The following is a 12,845-nucleotide window of genomic DNA, read 5'->3' as shown; positions in this document are numbered from 1 at the left end:
CCAGCTCTCTGGACATACTGTGACTGCTTTGCTTTGCTTGAAATATATTTAGACATGCTGATGAGCATGATTTAGCTCCAGCACTGAGAGCCAGGGATGCTCACATGCAGAAATCTTCACTCTCTTACACCAGAGGGTTCACTCTAGCCTGGACACAGGGGGAAGGTGCCTGCCCCATCTTTGCTAGACCTCCTCACTCTGGCAGCAAGATGTAGAGGAGGTGATGTTTCCCCACCCCTTCTATAGTCCTAGTCCATGGCCTGGCAGGCTGTGAACCTGCTCCAAAGCTGAGCCTAGTTACCAAGCCAGGCTGTGAGCTGCAGTGGCTGCCCGTTCTCCAGGGGCTGCAGCTGTTGGCAGTGGCACAGGGCAGGCAGCTCAGGGTGTAACATCTCCAGCCAAACCCAAGAAAAGGATCAGAACCCTAATCTGGCTTGCCTGCACCATGGCACTATCTCCCCATCTTTATCAAGGGGAGATAGTCCCAGTTCATGGTAAGGACTGGACCAAAGATACTGTGCCTTGTTCCTCCCCACTGATCTCAAAGCTACCACCTCTGCTGAACTATCTCAGTTGCCTACTTCAAGTCTCTCCTTTTGACATTTGCAGAAACTTCCATTTGTGGTTTATTGTCTTGACAGTCTTGAATCAAGGGAATGGAAACAGCTGCATTTAAACACAGAGTCACATCCCCGATTGTTACAAATTCCTTCAATGATTTTTAAGGGAAGGAGCCAGTTCAGAAGATTAATAACATGCTACTTATTAAAATGTATGATCAGCACTTTAAAACTTACCACAGGGTAATAATTCTTTGTCAGCTGAGTGCTTTCAAGTCCTTTTAATGCTTTGGGAGAGAGTGGTTTATCTGTACAAAAAAAATACATCAATAAATAACAGTGCACAGCTCTCATTATTCCAGGAGGAAAAGACACTGCCACATCATGGCCAGCAGACATAACTTCATCCTCATGAACACAAAACTTCAATTGCAGAGTTTGTTTCCCTGCTTCATAAAAGCTAGGATCAAACCAGAGGCGTGCACGACACTGACGGTGGCTGAGCGAGTCACACCAGAAGCTCTGTGCAGCCTCTGCCAACCAACTTACAGGTCTGCTCCGAAATCCCTGGCAGCAGCCCAGTCTCTGGCACTGTTTAGAGCTACAGTGTGACTTCACCTGGCCCATAAAATTTGGGTTTTAAAACTGTGTGTCTGTAAGAAACCACAGTTACCATGTTTTGTTCCAGGTGATTCACAAGGCACTTGAAGCCAACCCCGATCAATACGCTGAACCATGATCCCTGCAGTCACTGCTGATGCAAAATCCTTCTCTGAATGAAGGCAGATTTCAATGAAAAGCTCCCACAAACCTGTAAGCCAGTTCTCACTTGGCATTTGCCATTTGCTAAATCCCTGCGGATGCCTCCAGCACGATGTGTGTGCACACACAGACACACACACATACAAGTCCCTGCTCCACTTTTCCTTCACTCAAGAAGCCCATTCCCTGCCAGAAGCACAGCTTTCCAGCTCTCCCAGCACCACAGTGGCACCATTACCCCCTCTGGACTGGGACAGGCAGGCAGTGCAAGGCTGCCCAGCCCTGGCCACGCTGCACACCTTGTACTGAAACACCTCAGTGCCCTGCAGAGCAGCCAGGCTCTCCTATCTCCCTGCAATCACTCACAGAAGGCAATTACTTTCACACCAATAGCAGGGGAGAAGCCTGATATTGATAAATTTAGCCCCTGGAAGCTCCAGCTTGATGTACTGTCTAATTACTGCTCCTGTAGTGCTTCCTGTCACTTCCAGCCAGGAGCTCTGTGCCTCATCTAAAGACTCAGAGGAGCTTTCCTCCACACAGATAGTTATTTCCACCCAAAGGGCACATTTAGGACACAGTGGAGGTACAGATACTGCTGAAAAACAAGTAACTCCATTTAGAGTGATAAGTCTCACACTGTGGAGGTGAGGAAAGCAGCTCCCCCCCCGGCAGTGCTCCTGGGGAGGTTCACTGATAGTCTCTGCATATATCACTTGGAATATGGCCACATCTCCTGAGCATGCAGACACCAGGGGAATGAACCCTCCTTCCATGTGAAATGGATGCTGGAGAGAGGATTTGGAGAGAAAAGCTCTGTAGACGTAAAAATCTGATGGGCTCTCATCAGGATCTATAGGAGACTCTCCCTTCAGCAAGGTGCTGTTATTTCATGCAGCTCCCATCTGATTTTCCCCATAGGACTGAAGTTTGCTCTCTTTTGTTTAAAACATCTCTCTTCTCCCTTCACTGAGTTAATTAGCAATTCCTGAGTTGTGCCAGACAAGCCTTCAATCCCTGCTGCAACGTCCTGCTCTAGCTCAGACATCATTTCCCAGAGGGAAACCATGGGAGATGAGATATTCTAACAATGATTTTTTCGTTTAGAGTTAAACAAAAACTGACCTAATTCTGAGCACTCAATCATTAATTTTTTTCTTCCCTCCTTTGTTTATTTTTTTTTTTTTGCAAGTGTGGGAGCAAGGCTGTCTAATGGGGGCTGCACATTTTGCAGTTCTTTGCAGACCACTGCTGGCATCTCAGTGTTTGAGGCCTGGGCTGATCCTGAGCCATAAAACCAGCACCAAACAAACAACTGGTCTCTGTCCAGGGTAAGTCCTCAGGGCACATTAAGGAGTTAAGTTGCTTTTTGTAGAAAAACAGTTTACTGTCACGCAATGGCCTCTGAAGAACAGGCTGAGCTACTTGAATGGATGTGTAACACCACAGGGCAGTTGGCCAGGGTCTTCATGTCATCACCTTCATGTCATCTTCATGCCTGGGATGATCATATCCCAGAAAACGTTAAGGACACTCAAGACAAAGCTCAATAAAGGCAGATGTCATCAGATGGATTGTACCCTCCCTCTTCCTTTCTCAGCATCACAGCAGAAGAGGCATCAGGGGGAAGGAAAATGCACCCTGAGGAATCAGCCATCACTATGGACAAAGCCAGGCACTGCTCCCTGTGGCCATGCAGTTTTTGTTGGATTGCACACCATGACGGTGAGCATCCCTTCCAGTGCTGCCAGAAATGGCAGGATCAAACACAAACACATGGCCTGACTGAGGTCTCTAACAAAAAAGCTAATTCTGTGCTCGGACACTGGAACAACCTGACAGCTCCCCAGAACAAAGGGGAACCAAGCAACTGTTCCCAACCTCATCCTCTGGCAACATCCCTGCTTCCGTGCTGATGGGGCTTGAGGGAGCACTGGGAAGAGGGTGAAGCAGCTCTCAAACAACTCATCCAAAAGGCTTTACCCTTCCGGCCTCGTTCAGCCTTCCATTAGCCCAGCTGCTTTAAGCACACAAATGGTCCTTAATAAATAGTAGCAATTTCCCAAAGGCACAAGGGTCCTCACTGCATTATACTGCTGTCATTCAATCAGCCCTTGAAAGCAATTTGCTTACCGGTGGATTTGATTTCTCTGACGTAGTTGCTTGGGAACCAGCCTGTTTTTCCATTCAAGGTCCCTTCCCACCAGCCCCCTTCTTCAACCCGGGTGACATAAATAATGTCTCCTTTGTTAACAGAGAGTTCATCCTCATTGGTCTGCTTAAAATTGAACCTGGCCTTTACCACCAGCTGATGACTGCCATTCTCGGTCATCTCCTAAGGAAAGAAACATGGAAAAACCTCAGTAAATCCTCCAAAAAGGCAGAAACCACTAGGACAAGCCATTGTTCTTCTTTGTTGTGACAGCTGTTTTTTCAGTATTGCTCTGTATAACAAGCAATAATGTCTTGCTGTTGTGTAAACATTCCCTCCAGAGGACCACAAGGTCCCTCCCTCCCAAGCATTAATTTAGTTTCCCAGTGCAATGGTTGGCAGACAAGAATCGCTCTCCTCATGTCATACAGAGGAGCGCTGTGGTTTGGAGAAGCTGCGAGACTCCCTCCAGCCGAGGCAGCAAAGCTGCGATGGAGATCAGGGGAGAACAAGCCCCTCTGCTGTTCTTGACCCAGAGGTCCCACTCACACCCCTCTACTCCCACAGCCATCAAACCCATAATCAGATGTTAAATAAGGGATACCACAAGCTTGGATTGCCTCCGTAACACCCTCGCTGACTGTGAAGTTGTGCCGTTGGACTCAGCCTGGGGGTCTCCAGCTGCGGAGCTACGAGACGACAGATGTGGACATGGTCCTTTGGGTGGCTGATCTGGTGAAAAACAAAACAACATCTGAGTTTTACCCAACTGTCCAACACCCCTCCACATCACAGCAAAGCAAAGAGTAAAGCCTGTAAAGAAAACAACAGGGCACAGCAGTTGAAAGAGCGAGACAGCATCTCCAGCGTGGGTATTGCCAGTCAACAGCGAGGATGTTTTTCTGGGCTGGGATAACCCTTCCATCATGGAAGTGGTTGAATCCCATCCTGAGGCACTCCTAGGCTGTGCCAGCCACACATCTAGTTGCAGTATTTTTTTAAAATCCCCCTTAAAACTGTAGAAAAGTAGAATAATACTCAGCCCAGTGATGCCCAACTGGGTATGTTTCTGGGATCCAAGTAAGCACTGCTGAAGGTGTGTCAGAGTTTAGCTCTCCAGTGCTCTTAGGTCACCTCTGCAGCTGCAGCGTGGGCTGTCCCGCCGAGTGGGGAAGAATGCTGAACAGCTGGTCAACACAATCGCTTCTCTATTCAGAGGAGCCCTTCTGGGCTCATTATCCAGCTGAAACAGCCTAGGCACTATTTTGATTACTGTTCATGGACTGCTGCCATTAGCCATGTGAGAGAGGGATTCAAGCCATGCTGAGGAAGGACAGGAGTGTCATCCCCAGGAGATGGACAGCCCACGGAAAGGCTCAGATTATCCCAGCAGCTCTTGGAGTTGCCTCCTTCACACACTCAAAGCTCTTTGCTTTGCAAACCGGTCCCCAGGTTTGCTCCTGCCCCTACCTGCCTGATGCTGGAGGCAATGCTGCTGCTCTGACACATCTGTTTTTATGATTAGTGATTTGTTTCTATATTAATACAGGAAAAGTCACCAGAGGGTAAAAAATTTCCTGGTCACAACTATACAGAGGCTGAGTCAGTGTCCTTTGTCAGTAAGAGAAGTCCCAGCTCCTGCAGGACCTGGCAGTGCTCAACCCCAGACTCCTGATTGATGCTGGAGAGCTGTAAACCCATGGGATTAAAGCCACCCAGTAATTTCCAGTTCTTCTCATCTGCTGTACCCCACACCACACTGTGGGACACGACTCAGATCACCTTTTTATGTGCCATGGTGGTCAAAAAATGCCAACAGCAGATATTATCATCCCAGTAAACTGTGAAGGACTTTTAAGATTTGCCTTATAGCTTTGCTTCAGATTTTAGAACATTTCTGCATTCCAGAGCTGCTGGTTTCCACCTGCAGTGTGGACCTACCATGTCCACGGACCTCAAAAGCAGGATGGACAAAAGCAGTCTGCAGGAATCACTGTGCTGGGTGTGCAAGTCCCTGGGTCACATTTGGAGCTGTTCCTTGAAAATGCTGCAAGAGGAGAGGGTGATCCAGCCAAGTGTGCACAGGAATAAGAAAACATAAACTCTAAGGCTGCTGTTCCCCCATTCTCCTCCTGTCTGAATGTCAACATGGAAAACTCATTCCGAAGGGGAAGTCTGGTGGGAGTTACAGGAACTCAGCTGGGCTTTTATTCTCCCCAGAGGGTTTTTGCTTCAATAGGAAAACACCTCATCCTAAGACTAGACCTGGAGCAACACAAACTGTGAGCTCCTGGGGAAAGGACTCGCTTTGTCTCTCTCCAACCCCTTGCACAATGGGGACCAGGTCCATGACTATGACTTCCAGGTGCTGCTGCCTTACAAAGCCCCAGCCATGCCATACCCACACACCAGTCTGCCCAGTCCGAGCTCTAGCGATGGACAACATCCATGATAAGTCCTGTGTGCTGTCAGTGACTCAGTTTTCTCTTTCGCCCTGCTCGTTACACAACTGCCTTATGACCGCATGGTGAATTCCCAGCTCCCTGGGCTGCAGCAACAGCAAAACCCCTCTGCATGGAAAACCCACTCTGCCAACAGAGTGGGTTTTTCTCTCTGAAGCATCCTGGGATTTGAGCAGGAATGGTTTTGGTTGTTCCTGGCGACTCACAGGCCAGAGGGGTGGCTGGCTGCCAGTGTGAGATGTTCTTCCCCTGATTCCTTCTGGAAAGGGAGGGCGTAAACCACAAGTCCAGACTTCGCTTGTTCAAGTCATCAGCCACAGTCCCAAGGAAATGACTCGGTTACTGTAGATTTTATGCTTCTCCCTGCCCCTCCCAATCTTCCAAAGCTTTTATAAATATCTGCAGCAACCTAGAAACAAATGTAAAACTGACTTTGACAGTTTGGCAGGGAAGTGTATCATTTATATTGCATCATGACAGTGTCCTATTTTATGCCTGGTCCAGCATGGAACACTGCTGCCATATGTTGCTTAAACTATGGTTAAAATAGCTGGGTTTTCTGCTCACATTCCTACACTATTTTTGGCAGATGAGCCTCGTCTGATCCAGCACAGCTGGTTTTCCTCCCCTGCCCTCTTGCAGATAAAAGCATCGAGCTCTGTATTGCTGTGTTTTGATGGACAGCTGCTGAACTACGAGTTTATCCGCTACAAATGATGCCTCCAGTTATTTGCATAACAAGATCCACGAACACACAAGGATTTGGACTTCAAATGGATGCTCTGAAACACATTCCCACGGCGTTTCCTTAGCCGACACCTACTCCCCTCTGCCTCTGACGAGGGTGTTGGGATGCAGCAGCACTGCAAGTGCTGGGATGCACAGGCCTGCCAGAGCCTTGGCCATGGCAGGAACTGCAGTAGCCAGCACCAGGCTTGCCCTGATGCTCCATTCAGCCCTTGGCCTCTGACGAGACGGACAAACCGGACCATCTGCAGTGGCGGTTTGTAGGACACAGGCTCCTGCTCCTCAGGAACTCGGCCAAGCCACCAAAAAGCAAACGTTTTAGACATGTATTTATTTTACCCTGCACTTTTCCCAAGGGTGCTCTCTGCCTGAGCAGCTAATTATATCGCAGGCATTGCGCTTTTTAACATTTAAACAGAGAAAGCATATGTTCAAACAGATGTTTGCCATGAAACCAGGAGGATCCCAGCTTCCCTATAGCCCTGGAACTACTTCCCAGAAGCCCTGTCCCAGGTGGAGCTGGGACATGGGTGGCTGCAGGAATGCAGTTGGGGCTTTAAGTAAGGGGACTTTCTGAGAATGGCACAGTGGCCTCGCCGTCCCATCAGCACACACCCATCACACCCCTCTGGTCCAGCAACAGGCAAGCACAGAGGCAGGAAAGCTTCTCACTCTTTTTGCTTTCAGAATAATGAAGCAACTGTCGATCACAACAGCAGCACTTGCAAAGGTTGCTCCCGGTCAAGGTAACCTACATTTTATATCCCCATCACACTGAAATGCAAGAGCTTCCACACGGGGTCACAGGGTGTGTGGGTAATGGAGCAGGGAGAGGCTGTGAGAGGTGCTGAGGTTGGGAGGAGATGATGTGCTGAGGCCAGATTACCATTCCCAGACTTCTAGGGAATGAGCTGTGGGCAGAGCTGAGTGCTGGCTGCAGAATGGCAGCCTAAGAACTTGAATTTCTTCAGAGCAGCATTACACACACATTATGTGTGTGCACAAATAGTATGTGTGTGTGTACATATAAATACTACTATTGTTATACATTATGTCTTATTACTATACACATATATTATCCATGTTGATGTACAATATATGCATGACAGTTTATACAATAGTATATATAATGTATAAATATAGTGCATATTTTTATACACATGATTTTACAAAGCCTTGTATGAGAACAGAAAACAGGAAAAAAGCAGGAGAGGGCCTACTCCCAACTAAGAGTTTGTTTCACTGAACACCTGAGCAGTTTCTATACTAGTAAAAGAGAATCCAAAAGCAAAAACTCAGTTGAAAGATAAGTGAAATAACAGAGAGCACCACCACAAACCAAAAGCAGATAAAATGCAGTAAGCAGAGAGGAAAACCTTTCCATGAGAGGAAAATAATGATTTTGAATTCTCCTCCTTTAAATCACCTAAAATGTGACCTGCAACACGGGAACTGAACTATTCTGGGGCTGGACTTTGATGGGTGCACAGGACTCTGTCCCAATCCACCTGTATGACACGGGGCTATAAATGCTTTCCACTTCATGCAGACCTGTTCCTCATCCCCTCAGAATGAAGGTCTTTTCACCCTTTCCCCAGAGCAGCACACTGCCATTGCCCTCCCCACTGAACTTCTCCTTTCACAGCCTGTGTGACTGAGTATCAGTTTAAAGCAGCCTGTAGGGAACAGCTACATATCTGGGATGGAAACAAGATCAGCTGATTTGTTTTGCTTCAGCAGCCTACTCCTGCTCCCAGGGATGCAGGACAAGCTATCAGCTTGATTTCCAGATCCAGGAGCCTACTCTATGGAACCCGGCAGAGGAGAGAGAGAAAAACATCAATACAATTGACTGAGCAACTGGCAACAACGTTTGTTTTGACATACAGTAAAGATATTATGCAGATGGAGCTGTTTTTCTCTTCGGCTTTAAAACACAGTATTTAAAATCCGATATTTGCATTTTGGGAGGTGCGTGCTCATTTACATTGAGGCTCCCTTACAATGACCTACTTTGAAGTCCCTTAATACTATCAAAACTGAGTCCCTCAGTGCAAAGCCATAATCGAGCTCTGCAGAGTGCACACAGCACCTGTGAAACACCACGTCTAAACCCAGAGCTGGTAGAAGCATGAAATGCCAATCCCACCATCCACCATCAAGCATCAGTGCTGGCAGAACAATTTGCCAAGAAATCATCATAAACTAGGAATTAGCAAAAAAATAAAAACCAGCCCTGCACACACACAAGAAAGAATTTGAGAGGATGACAGAAAAAAAAACCCTTTTCTCTTACCTTCAGTAGCTTTATTTACAGCTGTTAATGTGCTCAGGACCTTGGAGAACTGGTCTCCGGTGTACAAGTCATGTGGATCAAACACCTGTGAAAGAGGAACTTGGTCAGTCGAGCCCAAAACATCTCACTCTGTCTGCCTGAGCCACCCACGCTGCTGGAGGGTGACAGTGAGGATTAGGCAGCCCGTGTGCCTCTGCAGGGGAAGGGTGTTTATTCAGGGCTGACAAGTCCCATTTCCTTTACAGCCAGAGAATTCCTGGGGCACCGCTGCGTGGGAAGGGCAGGGGGGACCCATCAGCATTTGCAGTATAACACTGGGGACAGGGAAGGAAGGAATTGGTGCTGTCTGCAGAGCAGGGACTCCTCTGAAAATCACCCAGAAGGTTATTGCTGGCCTTGGGGGAAGGAAAGATTTTGTTGCTATTTTTGTTATCGAAAGCTGAAGAGATTGAGGCTGTACATACAGATCTATGTATAAACACACACATATTTTCCACAGTAGAATTAACACACAGACAATTTTCTGCTATTGCAATATGGCATATATAGAAAATTTACACTTTTTTACAGGAAGCCAAAACCAGTTATTTTATACACAAAAATTCCACCTTAAATAATTTGGTGTTGCTAAGCTTCAACAGCAAAACAGAAATACAGAGTTAGCAAGGGCTTATTTTCCATGCCTGATAACCTGGACCTTGTACTTCAGAAATCACCACCAGCACAACGAGGGGCATCCTGAGTTTCCAAAACACTGCAACCCCCTCTAACACCTGACAAATGCCCTCAACTTCAGGCAGATTGTACAAATCCTACCACTAAGGAAGCAAACATGAGAGATACAAAAAGTCCCTGTTAATGGTACCACCACAGCACCATCTGCTAATCCCCAAATACACATTGTCTTGCAGATGGAGACCACAGATCCACAAATCCAACAAACACGAAAGATGATTTTAAAGCTCTCCTGGCAGACACCATCTAATTACAAACATTTCCAATGCACTAAAGAGTGTATCCTGCTAAATAAGGACACAAGTCTTAATTACCTTTAGGGTAATTCAAACTGCCCTTTAAAATGGCCCTTTCTTGTTTTTCACATATAGCTCTTTGAGTACACTTGGCATATTTCAAATAGGAAGGGGACTGGTCTCTTCCACAGCCCCAGGTCCTTGCAGCATCTCCTTCTTTTGACAGACACACCAGTGCAGCACAGAAGTCCAACACAGGCAGCACAAACTGCTCTTTTTTGAGAATATATTCAAAAACTGAGTCAGCCACTCAACACCAGGAGGAAGCCTTTACCCTGAAGAAATTTAATCCATGCTCAGAGGGGGAACTACCTTCTGTCATCACAAACATTAAAACCAGTAGCTCCACAGCTTTCATCATGCCCACTACTCTGCACATTTTGGGGACACCCCCACCTACCTTGGGCTGGTTTTGGGCTGATCTATCACCTGCACTTGCTTGGGTTTGCTCCTTTGGACCACGCAGACCCCATCCCCTCTGCCAGCTGGTGCGTGAACTGGTTTTGCTGCCCTGCAGTTGCAGGCAGTGCTATCTGAGCATCGCCTCCAGCCCTGAGCAGCGACAAACGACAAACGTTTGTGTCGCCGTGGAAAGGGAGGCGGTAATGGAGAGCCCCGGCGTGCACTGACCCGGCTGGCAGCTGCTGGAGGATGTGATGTTACAGTTGCACAGGAGGAAAGTAAACAGACCGGGTGGGATGTTTGCGTGCATCTCTCTGGTGTGTCATTTTCTCAGTCATACCCTTTTTCCTCCACTTCAGTAATTCCAGAAAAACAAGTCCTGCCTTGAGTGAATGTTTGGGGTTTTTTTTCTAAGTAGTAAAATACATCCTGAATCCTTCACTGCACAGAATAACGCTGTAAGTTCAGAGTCATCAGGCTGACAAAGTCCAGAGAGAAACGTTGGGGAGAAGGATATGCAAAAAATTCGAGCACAGAAGCAAGCAATAACGTTTAGGACTTCATGGAGAAACTGTCTGGAACAGCTACTGTGCAACAAAGGCAATGTGGAAAACTCTTCTGGATCAGCTACTGTAATGTAAATATATTCTGCAGCTTGCTCACAAATAAATTCAGCGTACAGAAAAGTCCTCATTTATGAACTAAAAATTACTTTTCCCAGCACAATCCATCCATAATTCCATTCCTAACTAAAAGACGAGCTGCAGCTAGAAGACAAATAAAGCGGGAAAAGCCTTTTTCCGCTTTTAACTCAAGGAAGATCTGGTGGATGCAAGTAAAACCGCGTTTAAATCTACGGCTGTCGTCTGAAGATCTCCATTAAAACGCGCTCCTGACTTCCAGAATCCCAGACCGCAGCTCCCCTCGGTGAAACGCTCCTGCTGCTCCGTCAGGCATCACACCGGGAGAGGGAAACCCTGCACTGCCGCACCGCCAAAGGCAGCGGCGCGGGGGCCGGTGCTCCGCGACCAGAAGCGCACCCGGCTATTCGGGAAGGGCGAGAAACCAAACCCGCGAGCAGCCAGCAAGCAACCAGCACCCAAAATCCCGGTCCCGGCATGGGAGGTGCAGAAAAGTTCGGGGAAGCCGGGTTGTGTTTCCAACACGAGCCGTCCACAGTCCGACAAAACCCCCGGCTGGTGCCAAGCCCGGAGCGATGCCCCAGCCCCGGGGAAGGAGCCGGAGCCGCCCGTCCCCCGCCCGCCGGCGATGCGGCGCTCAGGGCTCCCGCTGCCCGCGGTGCTCCCGCCGGACCTGCCCGCGCGTCCCGCGCCCCCCGGGGCTCCGCCGGCACCGGCCCCGCGGAGCCGGGCACGGCAGCGCCGCTGCCCCCGCCGAGCGCCCGGAGCGGAGCCCCCGCGCCGGCACCGCGCTGCTTCACCCCCTTCAGCGCGGACACCCGCGGGGATAACACCCGTGGGAGCTGCCGCAGACCCCCCCGCCGGGACCCCCGCGGGCGCGGCCGGGCCGGGACGCGCTCGGTACTCACGGCGGGCGGGCGGGCGCGCAGCCCCGGGGCATGGCGGCGGCGCCGGGCGCTGCTGCGGGGCGGCCGCTGCGGCTCTGACCCGGAGCCGGATCGCGGCGCGGGCAAGGGAAGGGAAGAGAAGGGAAGGGGAAGTGACAGGCGGTGCCGCCGCCCCGCTCCGCCCCGCTCCACCGGGCGATGCGGGACCCGGGCGGGCCGTGCGGCCGCAGCTCCCTCCGCCGGCCGCGGGCGGGAGAGGGGGAAGAGGAAGGCAAAGGGGAAAGGCCGGAGAAAGGGAAAAGGGAAAGGGTAAAAGTAAATCAGAGGAGAGGGAGGGGGAAAAAAGAAAACGGAAAGGGGAAAGGAAAAAAAAGAAAGGAAAAAGGGAAAAGCAGAAAGGGGGGGAAAGAAAGGGAAGACAGAAAGGAAGAAAGTAAAGGAAAAGGGGAAAAGCAGAAAGAAGGAGGGAGAAAGGGAAAACAGGAAAAAAAGGAAAGGAAAAAGTAAATTAAAAAGGACAGGGAAAATGAGGGGGAAAGGATGGGACAAGGAAAGAATATCCAGGCTATTGAAACAGTAATTGGAGCAGGTTTGCACACTGAGAAGAGCTGCAGAAGGGGCCCGTGGATGAGGCACAGTTCAGTTTGAGGCAGTGAATGCTCGGAGACGGCATGTCCTCGCCGCGGCGAGCACGGCGCCTCTGCTGCCTGTGCCCATCTGTTCGGGGAACAGTCTCCTGCAGGGAACATGAAAATCCCCAGACGCCTCAGCACACCAGCAGGCTGCAGCATGAACAGGGAATGGAGCACTGCACTGACATCCCTGGTGAAGCCTAGCTGTAGATCCCAACCCCACGCAGGGACACGGGTGTCAGAGATACACCCCACTCCTGGACATAGGGGTCT

General features: G+C 49.3%; 2 protein-coding genes across 2 annotated transcripts in view; one reads left to right on the top strand and one right to left on the bottom strand.

Annotated features, from left to right (window-relative positions):
- BRS3 (bombesin receptor subtype 3) overlaps positions 1-12,845 on the top strand; it is a 478,452-nt gene that overhangs the window by 85,241 nt on the left and 380,366 nt on the right. The window lies entirely within an intron of this gene.
- The window catches only part of ARHGEF6 (Rac/Cdc42 guanine nucleotide exchange factor 6), a 39,791-nt gene that overhangs the window by 21,589 nt on the left and 5,357 nt on the right, over positions 1-12,845 (bottom strand). Inside the window, 4 exon segments of the mRNA XM_050310673.1 lie at positions 798-868; positions 3,456-3,657; positions 4,079-4,206; positions 8,980-9,064. Coding sequence (XP_050166630.1) covers positions 798-868; positions 3,456-3,657; positions 4,079-4,206; positions 8,980-9,064 — 486 coding nt within the window.

Source organism: Myiozetetes cayanensis, unplaced genomic scaffold (genome assembly GCF_022539395.1).
Source record: "Myiozetetes cayanensis isolate MyiCay16 unplaced genomic scaffold, myiCay2020 scf15, whole genome shotgun sequence".
Lineage (NCBI taxonomy): Eukaryota > Metazoa > Chordata > Aves > Passeriformes > Tyrannidae > Myiozetetes > Myiozetetes cayanensis.
This window is presented reverse-complemented; position numbering and strand designations above follow the sequence as displayed.